At 41.2% G+C, this 17,689-nt stretch overlaps 1 protein-coding gene across 3 annotated transcripts; it reads right to left on the reverse strand.

The window, feature by feature from the left end:
• Positions 1 to 595: 595 nt before the first annotated feature.
• Positions 596 to 16,875, reverse strand: LOC110521780 (uridine-cytidine kinase 2-A). 3 transcript variants are annotated; one of them, XM_036968880.1, is made up of 8 exons: positions 16,723 to 16,836; positions 12,881 to 12,973; positions 12,444 to 12,603; positions 11,754 to 11,850; positions 11,529 to 11,671; positions 11,227 to 11,324; positions 4,485 to 4,533; positions 596 to 3,989 (listed from the first exon to the last, which is right to left on the reverse strand). In XM_036968880.1, the coding sequence occupies exons 3-8, from the start codon at positions 12,580 to 12,582 to the stop codon at positions 3,853 to 3,855; spliced, it is 663 nt and encodes a 220-aa protein (XP_036824775.1). In that variant the 5' UTR covers positions 12,583 to 12,603; positions 12,881 to 12,973; positions 16,723 to 16,836; the 3' UTR covers positions 596 to 3,852. The 3 variants fall into 3 exon arrangements, with proteins under 3 accessions (XP_036824775.1, XP_021455309.1, XP_021455308.1); XM_021599634.2 differs by lacking the exon at positions 12,881 to 12,973 and having other exon boundaries at positions 16,723 to 16,875; XM_021599633.2 differs by lacking the exons at positions 12,881 to 12,973; positions 16,723 to 16,836 and adding an exon at positions 15,560 to 15,721.
• Positions 16,876 to 17,689: the final 814 nt, after the last annotated feature.

The following is a 17,689-nucleotide window of genomic DNA, read 5'->3' on the forward strand; positions in this document are numbered from 1 at the left end:
GAGAATAGAGACGTATTACGCCCCACCCAGCCGACTGTTAACCAATCGCGTTCCCGTGGTTATGCTGTGTCAGGCGGTTGCTAAGAGAATCGTCACGCAATTCCTTGCCTATTTTCTTCGAAAGTACGCAATGTCACGATTTTAAAGCTATATTATTTTACAGAAAACAAGTTAATTATCTCACATCTCGGAAAATATTCGAAATATTGTAGTTATTGTTGAGGTAATACATGCTAATGTTGTGTTTCTGCGCAAGCGCCCAATTGACTCCCATTTACTGCTTGAAGGAGTGCACTCCTTGTCCCGGAATCGCAGAATGCAGCGCGCAGCCCATTGACGACGCGTGGGCAACGTTAATATGATTTCTAATTGAGTTTCTCCATCTCCTCAAAACGATCTCTGATTTTAACCAGCGATGTCACTTAAACCAAAGTAATAGATCGATCTTTCCATGACTAAAACATGTTATTTCATGATTGGGTTTCACTGATCTTTTATATTACTCTATTCTGCATATTCCATATTACTGGCAATCCAATTCTATTGTTTTCTCCATCTCTGAATCTCGTAAAGAAAGCACATACACATAGCATACATAGTACAAAAACTTTATTTCATTATTTGATTGCAGTTTCTTGATACACAACCTGTTTGATAATACATGTACATTATAATACAGTTATGAATGCTCTTGTATTCATGTAGTCATATCCAGGTGTGTCAACCAGAAAATCTATCCCTACTTTTTACTGTTTAATAACTTCAACTTTCAGGTAAACCAGTAAAGTCATGGTCATCACAACTTGATAGGTAACCTGGTTTTCTGTTTTACTTGTTGGTCTGGTAACAGTTTTGGTTATAGTCATACTATTTATTCCTCTCTCATCACAGGTCTCTTCCATGCTAGAGCCATGTACAACAATGCCTGAGCTATGTGTCAAAGGCCTCATTCTTCACATACTGTATAGCAGTGGTGTAAAGTACTCAAGTAAAGATACTTTAAAGTACTACTTAAGTCGGTTTTTGAGGTATCTGTACTTCACTATTTATATTTTTGACAACTTTTACTTCACTACATTCCTAAAGAAAATAATGTAATTTTTACTCCATACCATACCTGACACCCAGAAGTACTCATTACATTTGAAATGCTTAGCAGGACAGAAAAATGGTCCAATTCACACAGTTATCAAGATCTGCCTCTGATCTGGGGGACTCACTAAACACAAATGCATCTTTTGTCAATTATGTGTGTTAGGAGTGTGCACCAGATCAGAGGCAGAAGGGATGGGGTACTTTTTCCACCACTGCTGTATAGCACATTACTATTTTCAATGTGTTTGATTCTAAAATACATACAGTTAGTGTTCACACTGAGGCAGTTGACATTACTGTCTCATTGATTCACTGTTACACCCTGATCATGGAACAAATACAGTACAATAGCTAGCTAGCTCTTGCAAGCAAGTAGCACATATGGTATCATGTCATTGAGTTAAATGAGCAGACATTTACAGCAGATTTCATCACCAACATTGAAGCTAAATGTATGCAATAATACACAAAGCAACATTTGATTGACATAAATACAGACAATCCACAGCCTTTCGGACTATAATATATTTGAGCAAGGGAATTAATTTGTTACTGAACGTCTGCAAGATGGCTGCCTATGATAGATACTACTTGACTGACTTTTTGAAGGCCTTTAAAATTAAAATTAGGCCATTTCCTCCACACTTAAGTGAGGCATCGTATTACTAGTGTTTAGGGTTATATTCATAGTCTTCTCTTTCTCTTCAAAGGCAAAATCTCAAGTTCCTGTGCTGTGTGAATTAATAAGTTCACTTTCTCTAGTTCTACATCTCACAAATTAGATAGCTAACTCATGGAGTGAACACAGTACTTTAGAAACCATTTCTCATTTCAATGATCAATCAATTTGAAGCTAATAATAAAAGTATTGATGATGCACTGATGGACAACATTGTGACATGCCCATCATTGGCCCTAGAAATTAGAAGAAAAAAAAACTACAGTATACACTTTGCATACAGGTATCAAATATGTTGAGGTAGGAAACATCACAGCAGTCAGGACTTTTTAAAAATATCTATGTCTGAAAGCAAAACAATCTATTGTAACCGTAGACTACCCATTGCAATACAGTACAACCTTTAGTATAACACTATTAGCACAATTCAGTGAGTGAATGTTAACAAGACCATAACCTCACTTTTTATATCAGTCTGGGAATATTGCAGTATATTTTGATTGACTTGAACACATCACTGATAAATGAAACAATATATGGTGGGCAATTTGATGTGGAATTAAAGTATATGAATGGCCCGAGAGAGAGCCTACTCCTAAAGGAAAATGTTTTGGTGGTGCAAAATAGTAGAAAAAAAACAAAGCAGTTGTACGTTGATGAAATACACTGTTAATTAGTTCTAAAAGAGCAATTATATAGAATGTTTGTTGAGTCAATTGTTACTAATGTGGACAATCACCATCTTTTTTAAAGTGCAAATTTACCTCAAATCCTGCAGTTCAAGACAACCTACAATATTTGTAGGCTTAAAACACCACTATCAAATGAACCCTTTCAATGATAGAATATTATGTAAAGAATATGTACTTCACTGATGTTCAGACAGAGGCATTCTAGTGATCTCATCATTCAAGAGCTTTAAAATAAAAAAATGTTACAAGTAGGAACCCTGAAATAATTATATTGTCATGGGGGCATTACAAACTACAGCGTAACGGTTTCAGAGGGGCCATGTGACCAAGTACAGAACGCGGTTTATTTATTTGGTGGGGTTGTCAGCCACCATACACAAAACCGGTCGAGGTAAAGATTAATTTGTCTTTTTCAATCTCAGTTACGTTCTGAAATGTAGGTTGTTTGTTCCAAGATGCATGGTAACAAGCAAATACTGTGAAAACACTGAAAAATGATTGAAAAAGTACAACATCAGGAGGGTAAATAATACTACACTATGTACAAACTAAGAACACTGCTTTGATTTGTGAAGTCAAGTAGTTCCGTTTTTTTTCTTCTTTCAGATGGAGAAAACATTAAGTTGCTTTGACCCATTGAATTGGTGAGCAAAGGCAGATAATCTGTGTAGGGCCTGAACATTTCCCCTTTCACTCGCTCAAGAGTAGGCTTGTAACACTGAGGCAAAGGATAAAGGGGGATAACAGAGTAAAGGAATGTGAGAAGTGGTATCCTATACCATGTCAAACATGATTAGTGCTCTAAGGTACATACATGTACGTCAGTTAATCAAATAATTGCTAAATCAGAATCTACAGAGGTGAATTGCATTCAGTTTTGCATCTCGGTTCTTGGATAGTTTCCAAGATCATGTAGTGTGTGTCTTGGAGTTCCCTCTGTAACAAATAAAATCTGTCACACGTCCTTCCTTCCATTCCAAACCAACAGTACAGAAAGACAGACAACATGACCAATCAAAATGCACTGACCACTGAACACACAGCAAGGTCTCAAGCTCAACCCAACTTCCTCCTCATTTATTAACATCTGCAAGCTCAAAAAGGGGCCAGAATATCAAATAAAAATACATAAATAAAATAACTGCTTCACCTTTGAACTGAAACAGTTCCTTCCTCCCTTACAAAACATTTCATCATCCAGTCAAAAAAAAAACTAATCAAATGAAGGCCTTGCATATTCTTGCTAGAGAGTTTTTTTTTTTAAGTTGTTTTTTTTTTATATATATTTTTTTTAAATACAGTGTAGCAGACAGGTGGTAGGTATGTACAGATGAGCCCTCTTCCATCGATCCCTAGCTCCCTGGTGTTCAGAGAGGGCCGGTGCGGTTAGTGGGGCCGACTGCTAGACTCTGACACCTGCCGTTTCCGGGGAGTTCCGTAACCGTTAAGGCTGCCGTTAAGGCGTTTGGTCAGACCACCGTTCAGAATGTCCTGGATGTGCTGAACTATAAGGTTTATGGCAACTGTTAAGGAGAGAGAGAGAGAGAGGGGGCACATTCAGAGGACATTGAAGGATAATCTGTAACGGTGTTCCATTCCTCTTTTATTCAGATAAAATTTAAGCAGAACAAGTTCGAGAGTTTAAAAGCACCACTCTTTGCAAATACATGTTGTTTTGAAAAATCTACAATTGACCTTGCCATTCCAAAACAGAGATAGCTGTTTTGTCCTGGGAATGTTTCAGACTAATCTAGTCTGCTTCCCATGTATAGGTCTCACCAATCACAGACCACAACAGCTATCTCAAGACAGTAGAATAAACAAAACAGCCATCACATTCACATCCGCCTTTAGTAAGTTTACCATCGCAGGGTAAGAGACTGGACTGATTAACAATGTCAATGACAGACTCTCTATAGGGAGATGTGTCCAAGAATGAGTCAGTGAAGTTTGTCACATAACAGCCTGCTTGCTTACATAAGGCAGCAATCTTGAGAAACAAACAGCCAGAAACTCACCAAGATTATCTGCTCCTCTAGGAATGATCACATCAGCACACTTCTTGGTCTACAGAGGGAGAAGAAATAAACATGTTTAGCAATACGATCTGAATCACATCTTAACCAAGATGGTTAGCAGTAAGACGTGTTTGTTTTTTGTCCCATGTAAATATTAATTTTCTTGTATACATTTCTTCCATTTTCAAATTAAATATACCTTCCTGCAACCCGCCTCACCCAATGTGGTAAGGATCTGCTATTTTTGAGACCTTATAACTGGATCTCCATCAAAGGCTAGCCAGCCGATTAGCTATTCGCTATTTAGTCATTGTTAGCCACTGCTAGCGGCCTTTACCTTTAGCGCAGACACCAGACGCTTTAGCCCTGCCAGTCTGCATACCGCAACACCTGCCAGTCTGCACAGTGCAATATCAGCCCTGAGAATATCGGACTGCTTTTTTCCACTACATCACCGGATTCTTGCTGCAAGCTCTGGACCATTACACCGGATCACCGCACCTAGCTATCTGCTACCGAGTGGTTATTGTGGCTAACGCCCTTGTCCAGAAGCAAGCACCAGTTAGCTTCAAGCTAGGCCCATCTTCCGGCTAGGAAATGAAGTACAGCAAATACAATAACGCTTGCCAATTGGCCTGAACCCTTTGTCGACACGGAGCCCGGCCGATCCATCACGACTGGTTTGCTGACGTATTTCGGCCGATGTGCTCTCAACCGGCCTCTGCGTCGTGGATGTCGGTGAAGACCCTTCTCTGCTAGCCCCGGCCCGCTAGCTTCCTGAACACCGCGTCTCCCGCTCGCCTAGCATAGTAACGGCTACCGAACGGCTCCCTGTTTCATCTATTGCTGCTCATTGGACCCTATGATCACTCGGCTACACAGCTGATGCCTGCTGGACTGTTCATTAACACGCCATTTCATTTTGTTTATCTGTTGGCCCCAGCCTCGAACTCAGGCCCTGTGTGTAGCTAACTGACCCTCTGCCCAGTCATCGCCATTTACCAGTTGTTGTTGTCTTACCCGTTGTCTAGCTCTCCCACTCAACACCTGTGATTGCTTTATGCCTCTCTCAAATGTCAATATGCCTTGTATACTGTTGTTTAGGGTAGCCATCACTGTTTTATTTTACTGCGGAGCCCCTAGTCCCGCTCAACATGCCTCAGATAGCTCCTTTGCCCCACCCCACATGCGGAGACCACATCTAGCTTAACTGGCACCTCCAGAGATGCAACCTCTCTCATCATCACTCAATGCCTGGGTTTACCTCCACTGTACTCGCACCCTACCATACCCTTGTCTGTACGTTATGCCCTGAATATATCCTACCACGCCCAGAAATCAGCTCATTTTTTTGCTGTTCCCAATGCACTAGACAACCAGTTCTTATAGCCTTTAGCAGTACCCTCATCCTCGTCCTCTGTTGATGTAGAGGTTAACCCAGGCCCCTTGTGTCCCCAGGCGCTCTCATTTGTTGACTTCTGTAATCATAAAAGCACCATTACAACATTTTCTGTCAAGATAAAACTGCTAAAGGGGGCAGAGTTGCAATCTACTGCAGTGCCTGCAGTGTTCTGTCATACTATCCAGGTCTATGCCCAAACAGTTAGAGCCTCTACTTTAAAAAAATCTCTCTCCAGAAATAAGTCCCTCACTGTTGCCGCTTGTTATAGACCCCCCTCAGCCCCCACCTGTGCCCTGGACACCCTAAGTGAATTGAACTGGGATATGCTTAACACCCCGGCCGTCTTACAATCTAAATTAGATGCCCTCAATCTCACACAAATTTTCAAGGAACCTACCAGGTACAACCCCAAATCCGTAAACATGGGCACCCTCGTAGGTATCATCCTGACCAACCTGCCCTCTAAACACACCTCTGCTGTCTTCAACCAGGATCTCAGTGATCACTGCCTCATTGCCTGTGTCCGTGGTCAAACGACCACCCCTCATCACTGTCAAACGCTCCCTAAAACACTTCAGCGTGTAGGCCTTTAATTGACCTGGCCCGGGTATCCTGGAAGGATATTGACCTCATCCCGTCAATAGAGGCTGCCTGGTTCTTCTTTAAAAGGGCTTTCCTCACCATCTTAAATAAACATGCCCCTTTCAAAAAATGCAGAACTAAGAACAGATAAAGCCCTTGGTTCACTTCAGACTTGACTGCCCTTGACCAGCACAAAAACCATCCTGTGGCGTACTGCACTAGCATCGAATAGTCCCCGCGATATGCAACTTTTCAGGGAAGTCAGGAACCAATATACACAGTCAGTTTGAAAAAGCTAGCCTTTGCTTTCCTAACAGAAATGTGCATCCTGCAGTACTAATTCCAAAAAGTTTTAGGACACTAAAGTCCACGGAGAATAAGAGCACCTCATCCCAGCTGCCCACTGCACTGAGGCTAGGAAACACTGTCACTACCGATAAATCCACGATAATTGAGCATTTCAATATGCATTTCTCTACAGATGGCCATGCTTTCCACCTGGCTACCCCAACCCCGGCCAACAGCTCTACACCCCCCGCAGCAACTGGCCCAAGCCTCCCCCACTTCACCTTCACCCAAATCCAGAAAGCTGATGTTCTGATAGAGCTGCAAAATCTGGATTCCTACAAATCAGCTGGGATAGACAATCTGGACCCTCTCTTCCTAAAATAATCTGCCGCCATTGTTGCAACCCCTATTACTAGTCTGTTCAACTTCTTTCATATCGTCTGAGATTCCTAAAGATTGGAAAGGGGCCGCGGTCATCCCCCTCTTCAAAGGGGGAGACACTCTAGACCCAAACTGTTAGACCTATATCCATCCTGCCCTGCCTTTCTAAAGTCTTTGAAAGCCAAGTCAATAAACGGATCACTGACCATTTCGAATCCCACCGTACCATTGCCGCTATGCAATCCAGTTTCCAAGCTGGTCATGAGTGCACCTCAGCCACTCTCAAGGTCTAAACGATATCATAACCGCAATTGCTAAAAGACAGTACTGTGCAGCTGTATTCGTTGACCTGGCCAAAGCTTTCGACTCTGTCAATCACCGTATTCTTATCGGCAGACTCAATAGCCGTGGTTTTTCTAATGACTGCCTCGCTTGGTTCACCAACTACTTCTCAGATAGAGTTCTGTGTGTCAAATCGGAGGGCCTATTGTCTGGACCTCTGGCAGTCTATGGGGTGCCACAGGGTTCAAATTCTCAGGCCGACTCTTTTCTCTGTATAGATCAGTGATGTCGCCGTTGCTGCGTGTGAATCTCTGATCCACCTCTACACAGACAACACCATTCTATATACTTCTGGCCCTTCTTTGGACACTTAACAAACCTCCAAACGAGCTTCAATGCCATACAACACTCCTTCCGTGGCCTCCAACTGTTTTAAATGCTAGTAAAACTAAATGCATGCTCTTCAACCGATCGCTGCCCGCACAACCAGCATCACTATTCTGGATGGTTCTGACTTAGAATATGTGGACAACTACAAAAACCTAGGTGTCTGTTAGACCGTAAACTCTCCGTCCAGACTCATATTAAGCATCTCCAATCCAAAATGCAATCTAGAATCGGCTTCCTATATCGCAACAAAGCCTCCTTCACTCATACTGCCAAACATGCCCTCGTAAAACTGACTATCCTACTGATCCTTGACTTCGGCTATGTCATTTACAAAATAACCGCCAACACTCTACTCAGCAAATTGGATAGTCTATCACAGTGCAATCCGTTTTGTCACCAAAGCCTCATATACTACACACCACTGCGACCTGTATGCTCTCGTTGGCTGGTCCTCGCTACATATTCGTCACCAAACCTACTGGCTCCAGGTCATCTATAAGTATTTGCTAGGTAAAGCTCCACCATCTCAGCTCACTGGTCTCCATAGCAACACCCACCCGTAGCAAGTATATTTTACTGGTCACCCCCAAAGCCAACACCTCCTTTGGCCACCTTTCCTTCCAGTTCTTTGCTGCCAATGCCTGGAACGAATTGCACTTTTTTCTTTTTTTTTTAATCACTGAAATTGGAGACATATCTCCCTCACTAACTTTAAGCATCAGCTGTAAGAGCAGCTTACCGTTCGCTGAAGCTGTACACAGCCCATCTGTAAATAGCCCATCCAACCAACTACCTACTCCATATTTGTTTTTCTGCACACCAGTATTTCTACTTGCACATCCTCATCTGCACATATCACTCCAGTGTTAATTGCTAAATTGTAACTACTTCGCCACTATGGCCTATTTAGTGCCTTACCTCCTTACTTCATTTGCGCACACTTTATACAGATTTTTCTATTGTGTTGTTGACTGTACGTTTGTTATCCCATGTGTAACTGTTGTTTTTGTAACACTGCTTTGCTTCATCTTGGCCAGGTCGCAGTTGTAAATGAGAACTTGCTCTCAACCGGCCTACCTGGTTAAAGAAAGGTGAAATATATATATATTTTTTTTAAGAAATCAGGGCCAGGGTGTTCAATACCATTCAAGAGGAGGTCAGAGACAACTGACAATAACCAGGTTCCCTGCCAACCTTTTTATGTGAGTATAGTACATGTCAGAAAAAAAATTGTCACTACAGGCCAGATGGAAACAACAAATGTCTGTAAACTTTCCAACTGTCAACAAAATAAAATACGCTTGTCTGTAAAATGTATTGTGAGAAATGGTGATGGAAACTATGGGCAAACATTGATATAATAACCATCATATTTTATATGATAAACTTGGAGTCACGCAATGATATGCTGTGTGGTCCTCCCACTATGACTCAGGAAAGCATGCAGTTTATTAGGCTACAATTTAAATAAGCTACGATGAACTTCACAGGGTGGTGAAAATGCAGCTTGATGCTTCTTTCCAATAAATATCGAGCGTCTTATTCTGCTGACATGATCGAGTCTTGGCTGCCGTTTGACAAATAAAAATAAAATCATACTTTTTTTAATCCATAATAACTCATCATGTAGGCTATACCTGCACTGTATCTGAGAGCTGTTGGCTAAAGCGCACGTGCCAAGACCAGAGTGGGTATATTCGCTAAATAACTTTTGTAGCGACAAAACCATCAGTAGAGTTGAAAATGCAATGGAAACCCATTGAACTTGTATTTTTTATTTGGTACATGGGAATTTAACCGCAAAAGTAATTTTTATGTGCACTACATCACGCACAGCCTTTTATCCACAACAAGTCAATTTAACTTCTTTGGGATAGGGGGGGGCAGTATTTTCATTTTTGGATGAATAGCGTGCCCAGAGTGAACTGCCTGCTACTCAGGCCCAGAAGCTAAAATATGCATATTATTAGTAGATTTGGATAGAAAACACTGAAGTTTCTAAAACTGTTTGAATGATGTCTGAGTAGAACAGAACTCATATGGCAGGCATAAACCCGAGAAAAAAAATCCAGACAGGAAGTGGGAAATCTGAGGTTTGTAGTTTTTGAACTCAGCCCTATCGAATACACAGTGGCATATGGGTCAAGATGCACTTCCTAAGGCTTCTACTAGATGTAAACTGTCTTTAGAAACTTGAATGAGGCTTCTACTGTGAGGTGGGACCGGATCAGAGCTCTTTGAGTCTGTGGTCAGGCAGAGTGTCACAGCCTCATGACGCACGGTCACGAGAGAGTTAGCTCTCGTTCCATGGCTTTTCTACAGGCAGTGGAATTCTCCGGTTGGAACATTATTGAACTTTTATGATAACATCCTAAAGATAGAGACTTGTCAAACTAAGTATAGAATCTTCGAACTGTAATATAACTTTTTGAACGTTTCGTCAGACTGGACCAGATCGCTCTTTTGGATTTGTTTACCAAACGCCCTAACAAAAGAAGCTATTGGACATAAATTATGGACATTATCGAACAAAACAAGCATTTATTGTGGAACTGCGATTCCTGGGAGTGCATTCTGATGAAGATCAAAGGTAAGTAAATATTTATAATGCTATTTATGAATAATGTTGACTACCCAACATGGCTGATATTTCTCTGGCTGGTTTGGGCTCTGAGTGCCCTTCTCAGATTATGCTTTTTCCGTAATTAAAAAAAAAAAATCTGACACAGCGGTTGCATTAAGGAGAAGTGTAACTTAAGTTCCATACATAACACTAGAATTTATCAACATTTATAATGAGTATTTCTGTGAATTCATGTGGCTCTCTGCACAATCACCGCATGTTTTAGAACTACTGAACGTAACGTGCCAATGTAAAATGAGATTGCATTTTATATAAAACACTTTATTGAACAAAACATACATAAATTGTGTAACATGAAGTCCTATGAGTGTCATCTGATGAAGATCAAAGGTTAGTGATTAATTGTATCTCCATTTGTGCTTTTTGTGACTCCTCTCTTTGGCTGGAAAAATGGCTGGGTTTTTCTGTGGCTTGGTGGTGACCTAACAATCGTTTGTGGAGCTTTCGTTGTAAAGTATTTTTGGAATCAGACACTTTGGCTGGGTTAATGAGAATTTTATCTTTAAAATGGTGCCTAATACTTCTATGTTTGAGAAATTTGATTTATGAGATTTGTATTTGGCTCCCTGCAATTTCATTGGCTGTTGGCGAGGGGTTCCGTCAGTCCTAGACAGGTTAGTGGAAACATATCTTGCAGGAAAATGCAGATTTGAGAATACTTGCATGAAAATCTGTCAACAAGTGGATGGAAACCTAGCTATTGATATCATTTGGTTGGTTGGTCCAAGGCTCTTAGAATACGTGTTGTGGCAGTATCACAGCTAGGTACTCACTGGCAGACAGAACTCTTCAAAGGCGGGCTTAACAAAGGTTATGTATTGCGTTAGCACCTGCTCCAGGTCCCTTCCTCGCTCGCTGATGTCTCGGAGCACTGGGGAGTGAACACAGAACAGGAGTGGAGCTTTCAGTATGATTTCACAGAAAATATTCTTACAAAACTAATAGACTTCTACATCTGGTTCCCATTCATGCCCTCCAGGCCCTGTATTGGAAGCCCCCTGGTATTTTTGTTCAACTCACAAGTATGATGCGTTTCATCCAATGAAATAGTGAATATATATGTCTAAGATTTCACCCCTGCGTGAGAGCCGTGTGTCTGCGTCTGTGTCCACAAACAGCTTCATCTGGAACAGGTCCCTAATCTCCTGGGAGTAGAACATCAGGATGCCCTCGAACAGCACCACATCTGCTGGGTACACCGTCACCGCCTCTTCCTTCCTGACACACACACACCAGAGAGAGGACAATGTGTATGACATGAGATGAGTGAGTGAGTGGAGTGAGTGTCCTAACCACTGACCTGGAATGGGTGACAAAGTCATACACTGGGATCTGCACTGTTTGGCCCTCCAAAATGTCCCACAACGTTTTGACGATGAGCTCATTGTCAAATGCATCTGAGAAGAGAGAGAGAGCAAAGGCACTCAGAACAATGTCTACGTTTCTGCTGGTGCCACTGTGTCAGGCCATAGGATCTAGATCTAATCCCACAAGGTGGCAAGTTGTTATGGGGGATAGCATCTGTGCTGATATGCAACCTATTTAGTGAACTACTTTTGACCAGGGCCCAAACATTATCTACCACACTGTCTGAGACCGACAACTCTGCTACCAGACTACAATCTACCAGAGGCACCGCTGCTAAGTATGTACTCTGAATGAGACAGATTTTCAATACAGCAGTCATTGGCCCCAAGGCAGGACATGTAGAAACCTTTAGTTCTCTCCAGTTCTCTCCATTATGGTAATTATATTTCTAAGAACTAGGGGAAAAAGCCCAACAGAAGTATCCTTTGAGTATAAACTCAACAACGCAACTATTTATCTTCAATGAGAGAGCAAAGGGATGTGAGAAACTATTCGTAATTTTTTTTACACTGGAAAGCAAGCAAGGGATAAAGCTACATTTGCCAGTTGTTAACATATACCATATGACTACGATTTAGCGATTGACACAGTATCCAGATAAATATATAGATTAGATAAATACCTGGGTGGTCGAAGTTGAACTGTCCCTTCAGTGCCTTGGCCTTCTGGTCCGGTGTGAGGACCCTGTAGAAGCTGTCTTGGCTGAGAATGGCCACCTGGCGCTGGTGATGGTCAATCTTGTTCTGGCCAAGCAGCTCCATGATCTTACCGCAGACAGACGACTGGCCATGGGCAGAGGGAGGAGCGAGAATGACAGTTAAGTCTGTCAGATAGATAACACTATCTGAAGTAAATTGTAACCCATAAAGATGTAAGAGTGGAGTTGTGTTCACTGAGCTATGGAGATATTGAATATATTGGTACCAGACTATTACATAGACGTACAGACAGTACAGAAGAAGCCAAATCTGCAGCAATGTGCAATAGCTCTCATTTAAAAATTTTCTTAGATGTTTGCAATACTCTCTGACCTATTTTATAACTAGAATCCTCACTTACTCATAGGGCCTCTCTATGACTTAGGGCCCCTGGGTGTGGTCACCTTGCTGGCTTCTAGTTGACTACGTCACACGTGGCTAACCTCTGCACTTCCTAAACGAACAAGGAGGAAGTGACAGCGTTCTTTTACATTGGAAAATAAACGAATATTAATAACTCCAAAAGGGCACTACCCCATCCCTACTGATCTCGCAGTACAGCCCAAAAGACATGTCGCTATGGTTCATTAGCCAATTCAAGGAAGAGGAGAGTGGGCCTACAGCAAATAGGATAATAAGATCAGTAAGAAAGATCTCACATTATGACAACACTGTTGAATGGAACTTTAAAAAATAAAATGTTCAACACATGAAGTCTTGTAACATTATTTAACACATGAAGTCCGAACCAGACTTGTGTCATTGAGAACAGTAAGGCTGCTACTGACCAAGTCTGAGGCACACCACAGTAGACAGGATGTCGGTCAGTCAATATCGAGGTGCTATTCTTAGACCACTGCACCTACACGTGTCACCAGCCATGATAATCTAACTGCTTGCTCCAGGCCTAATAGAGAACAGAATAAGAGATGACTGGCAACAGATATTAGGGTCAAGTTGAACTTGTTGTTAGAGAAGGGAAAATGTATGCCAGCAACCAGTGAAAAATGCATTAGTGTCTCCTTGAAAAGAGCTCAGACAGGGTAAAGATAATACAAGACGATGAAGCAGAACACATTTGTCTGGAGTCAATCCACGTTTATAAATGAGAATACAGTCAGAGGGAATAGTTCAAGGATGACAAAGGGGCATTACAAGATGTTCATGCAGCCACAATGTTATTTGATGAGACTCACTGTACTTAGTCACCAGTCCGGGTCACACTCAATCCATTTAACTAATAATCTGCAAGTTGGGCCTGGGCCCTACAGACTTCATACACACAGCCTAAACTGAAACTGCATTGTCTCTCCAGACTTCCCAGAAAAGTGTGTCAGAAGAAGAAAAAAACACTGTCGGATAACCAGGTGGCTCTACTGGTAGTTTCTCACTTTCGTTTGTTGTGGGGTATGATACCAAGAAATATTACACGCAAAGGAACGTCAAGTGGACCACAATTCATGCTCTAGAACAGCCTTTCATAGAGGATGTGAATTACTCAATTTCTTATCTGCATTTAATTTCTTCCCAAACTTTCCTACAAAAAATTACAAAGCAAACAAATGTTAGCGAGATGATTGTCAGGTTAGTGCTTGTGAGGTTTCTGAGAGCTCTAACTCTCCCAATACCAGACCCCTTTGTCGTTTCACATTTCTTCCAAGCCCTTAACAAAACAGTGATTGCCGAAACTGCTCTTGGTTACAAAAGACCAGGCCAGGTCTCTTACCCAAGCTTGGGTCAGTCAGACATACATTCAAAGTCTGCCTCTTCTATTGCCAACGCTGACTAAACATTCCCCTGCCCCAGTTAAAAATTCTATTGTGTCCAAAAAAGCTAAACTGCAGTTTACCCAGCAATCCTACGTCAGAGGTACATAAAGACAATTGACAAGCTATGTCATGATCAGTTACAGTGGGTATAGAAAAACGTTTTTAGGGGAGAAAAATCAGGACATTTTTTTTCTCTACATGGTTAGCTCATTGGCTGTTATGACAAAACACAGCTGAAGGTCAAATAAACATCACTGGGAAGGAACAGTAAAATTGTGCCTGACTGACAGTATGCCTACTAGTGATGGGGGATTATTATTTCTGATGACAAAAAGTATCATTTTGACCATATTGCAATATTATTTTTGCGCTGGTTTACTGTACTCCAGTATTTTTCCTTCATAGCTTGTACTCCATCTTATTTTTTAAAATAGGGAGCCCATTTGTTTTCAGAACTTTTATTTCTCTCGTCACTCTGCAGTAGACATATGGTGAGCAATATGTTTGGAACATCGAATCGCAATAAAATTACAGAATCGAATTGCTATATATGGTATTGCAATACATAATGTATTGGCACCTAAGTATCGTGATGAGGTCCCAGGCAATTCTCAGCCCTAAGGCCTACTGTGCTAACCCGAACTGTAGGCTATTGTGCTGGCTTGGATATTTCAGGAAATATGGTGGATGCATAACCAGGCTAGCAGAGTGAAGCTCTCCCCAGCTCAGTAGGCCTATAGTGTATACAGTTCCACAATATGACTCGTGACAAGAAATGGGTTTGACCATAATAAATCCTCCCTTTTCTTATTAAATACTATTCAAAACATTATTTAAAAAATAACGTATGCAACCTTCGAAAAAGATAGAGGGATACTCATTCAAAACTTTGAGACAGCAGACTACACAATACAGCAGAGGACATAGCTGCAAGGCCATCAGCCATTTCAGGGGACTGTTTAGGACTATCTCAGGTAGACAGTGAAAAACAAAAATAGAAAAACAAGAGATAACAGTCACTTTCTTCAGAGGGGTGGGGGAGGTGCATTTGAAAGGCCATATGTTTAGACTACCGGTTTACCTAACCAGACAGACAATTGTGAATATAAGTGTGCTAGATTATAAAGTGATGTCTGTATTATTCACAATATGACTTTGGCATGGTTGAATTCTTGATTCTTGAGAGAAGAACACTTATTATTTACTGTACCATGATGAACAGTAGCATACATGGAAAAAGCGGCAACACATTGACTTAGACTGAGGCTCACCTCCTTACACGTTATGAGGTAAGATGTGACACATATTACGCAAGACAGTAGGCTACCGTATGAAGACGGGCTAAAACAGCTTTTCCAATCGAAACTCCAGTTTACACTAAAGGCAGTGTCATGGCGACGCTGGATGGCTAAACGCATGCGTAGTTACACGTCATCTGGTCTAACGGTCGTATCGCGCATGTGCAAGCCGTCAACTCAGACACTCCGGACCGACGCTGTTTGACAAAAATGTTTGTCCCTTTGGAGTAATAACATGTTCAAATAAAGACATTACCTCGAATCTACCTTCGTGCCTTTTGATTTCTAGAAAACTAACTACTAAGATGTTTTTTTTTACTTCTCTCATCGACTTTTCAAACCCTGACCAAGTCTGTTTGGCAAGCGTACCCGGAAGTCTCGCGATGTTGCGCCTCTGGGTTTAGAAATTTTATTTATTTTACTGTGCCGCGAATTATGCGCATAGGCAGTTTTCACTGCTTTGCCAGGTGTAATCAGCTGGTCCTGTCGACGCATTAGAAAGTGAATATTAACAGTGGGCGGACTGGAGCTCGACGTCACTTTTTTTTATGAATAAGAAAAGTACTGATTTCAGCACCCGTTCTGAAATCAGTAGTTTTGTGATAAACTAAAATGGTATATGCTGTTTTAGCTCCAGTCCGCACACACTAGTCGCCGCTCAACTCCATCGTAAATCGTTGAGTTTAGTTGGCTAAGCGAAGTATTGCTTTTCGGTTGTCGGTTGTCATAAATGCCCTTTCTGAATTGAATAAACCACAGGAGTAGATTCCTCTCAAAATCCTTGTTTCATATAGGTTTATATTAATATTTAATTATTTGTACACGAATTGATAGGGCTATAGATGTTATAGACAAAGACATGAATGCAAGTTGGATTAAGGTCAGTTCTCTACAGCCACATAAGTGGGATAAATTATTGCCAAACAGGGCCTATTCCTATACACGCTTTAAAAATGTCAATGTTTTTCCAGAAATGATTAAAAAACAAACTAGCTTTAATGGAACTAATTAATTCATTGGTCTGTCATGACAGGAGCCACGCGGTCAATGAGTTCTCATCTTTCAACCACGTTGACAATTCAGTGTTTCAAATAAAAACATGACATTTCTAATTCATTCAAAATCACAATGCCAACCTTGCCGCTGGCAGTCCCTCCGGCTACCCCGATGAGGAAAGGTTGCCGAATAGCATTCTCGTTTTCGGCTTGACTGTCCACCCTTGTCTCGCTGTCGCCTGCCATGCTTGCTATAAACGCATACAGAAGCACGGAGGTGGTTTTGCTCCAATAGCGCTCCTCCCCTCTTTTCAGTTGTGCGTTTGCTTTGATGCTATGAGTAAGCCTGGATATCAATCCGTTATTTTGTAAACTACTTGAAATGCAGAACCTTCACATCAGGTTATGTGTTATTGCAATTCAGTTATCAGACTCTAGGCCCATATATCAGATTTCTGGAAATTTTGTGGCCTACATTTATATCAGCTCAGTTAAAGATGCACTCCGGGATCTTAAAGGTGACAGGCAAAGGGCTCCATAAATACCTTAACACTTAATAACAATGCTCATGCAGGCTTCATTAAAAAGTCCTCAACAGCATTTTTGTGTATCACAAAACTTTTCATTCCTAGTTTTTGGTGAAGATGTCATTTTCTGGGCATAAATTGCAATGATTATTAGGCAAAAAGAAAGAACAATGCCCTTACTGCAAGCAACACAAGCTACAGACATGGCTTTTGTGAGCCCTTTTCTGGATCAGAAATTAAACAAATTATACTGACACGATGTGAAAAGACACTTGCACATCTGGGGAAAATACATATATGTCAACACCGATCACTCATATACAGATAATGAGATCTGGCTAGTTAGCTAGCTATAGCCAGTCAGTGAATTCCCAATCAATCTGATGTTGTGGCTGCAGTTCTAACAGCCAATACTAGCTAGCTAAAGTTTTGAGTTGATAATAAATTATTGGATGACACAACACATGTATAAATTGGCTAGGAAATAAATTTAGCAGAAATAGCTATTGCTTCCCTAGAATATAACTATAGGCTATAGCTAGCTAGCTAGCTACAATCATTGATGCTGTGGCAGCTAGCTA

The sequence above is a fragment of the Oncorhynchus mykiss genome, chromosome 30, assembly GCF_013265735.2.
Source record: "Oncorhynchus mykiss isolate Arlee chromosome 30, USDA_OmykA_1.1, whole genome shotgun sequence".
In the NCBI taxonomy this organism is placed as follows: domain Eukaryota; kingdom Metazoa; phylum Chordata; class Actinopteri; order Salmoniformes; family Salmonidae; genus Oncorhynchus; species Oncorhynchus mykiss.

What these genes read in the sequence shown, in the direction of transcription:
- LOC110521780 (XM_021599633.2), bottom strand. Translation starts at nt 15,706, where the DNA reads ATGCGTTTAGCCATCCAGCGTCGCCATGACACTGCCTTTAGTGTAAAC. An exon ending in ACCTCATAACGTGTAAGGAG is followed by an intron (nt 12,604 to 15,559) that starts GTGAGCCTCAGT and finishes GCCCATGGCCAG; the next exon opens with TCGTCTGTCTGCGGTAAGAT. An exon ending in GACTTTGTCACCCATTCCAG is followed by an intron (nt 11,672 to 11,753) that starts GTCAGTGGTTAG and finishes TGTGTGTGTCAG; the next exon opens with GAAGGAAGAGGCGGTGACGG.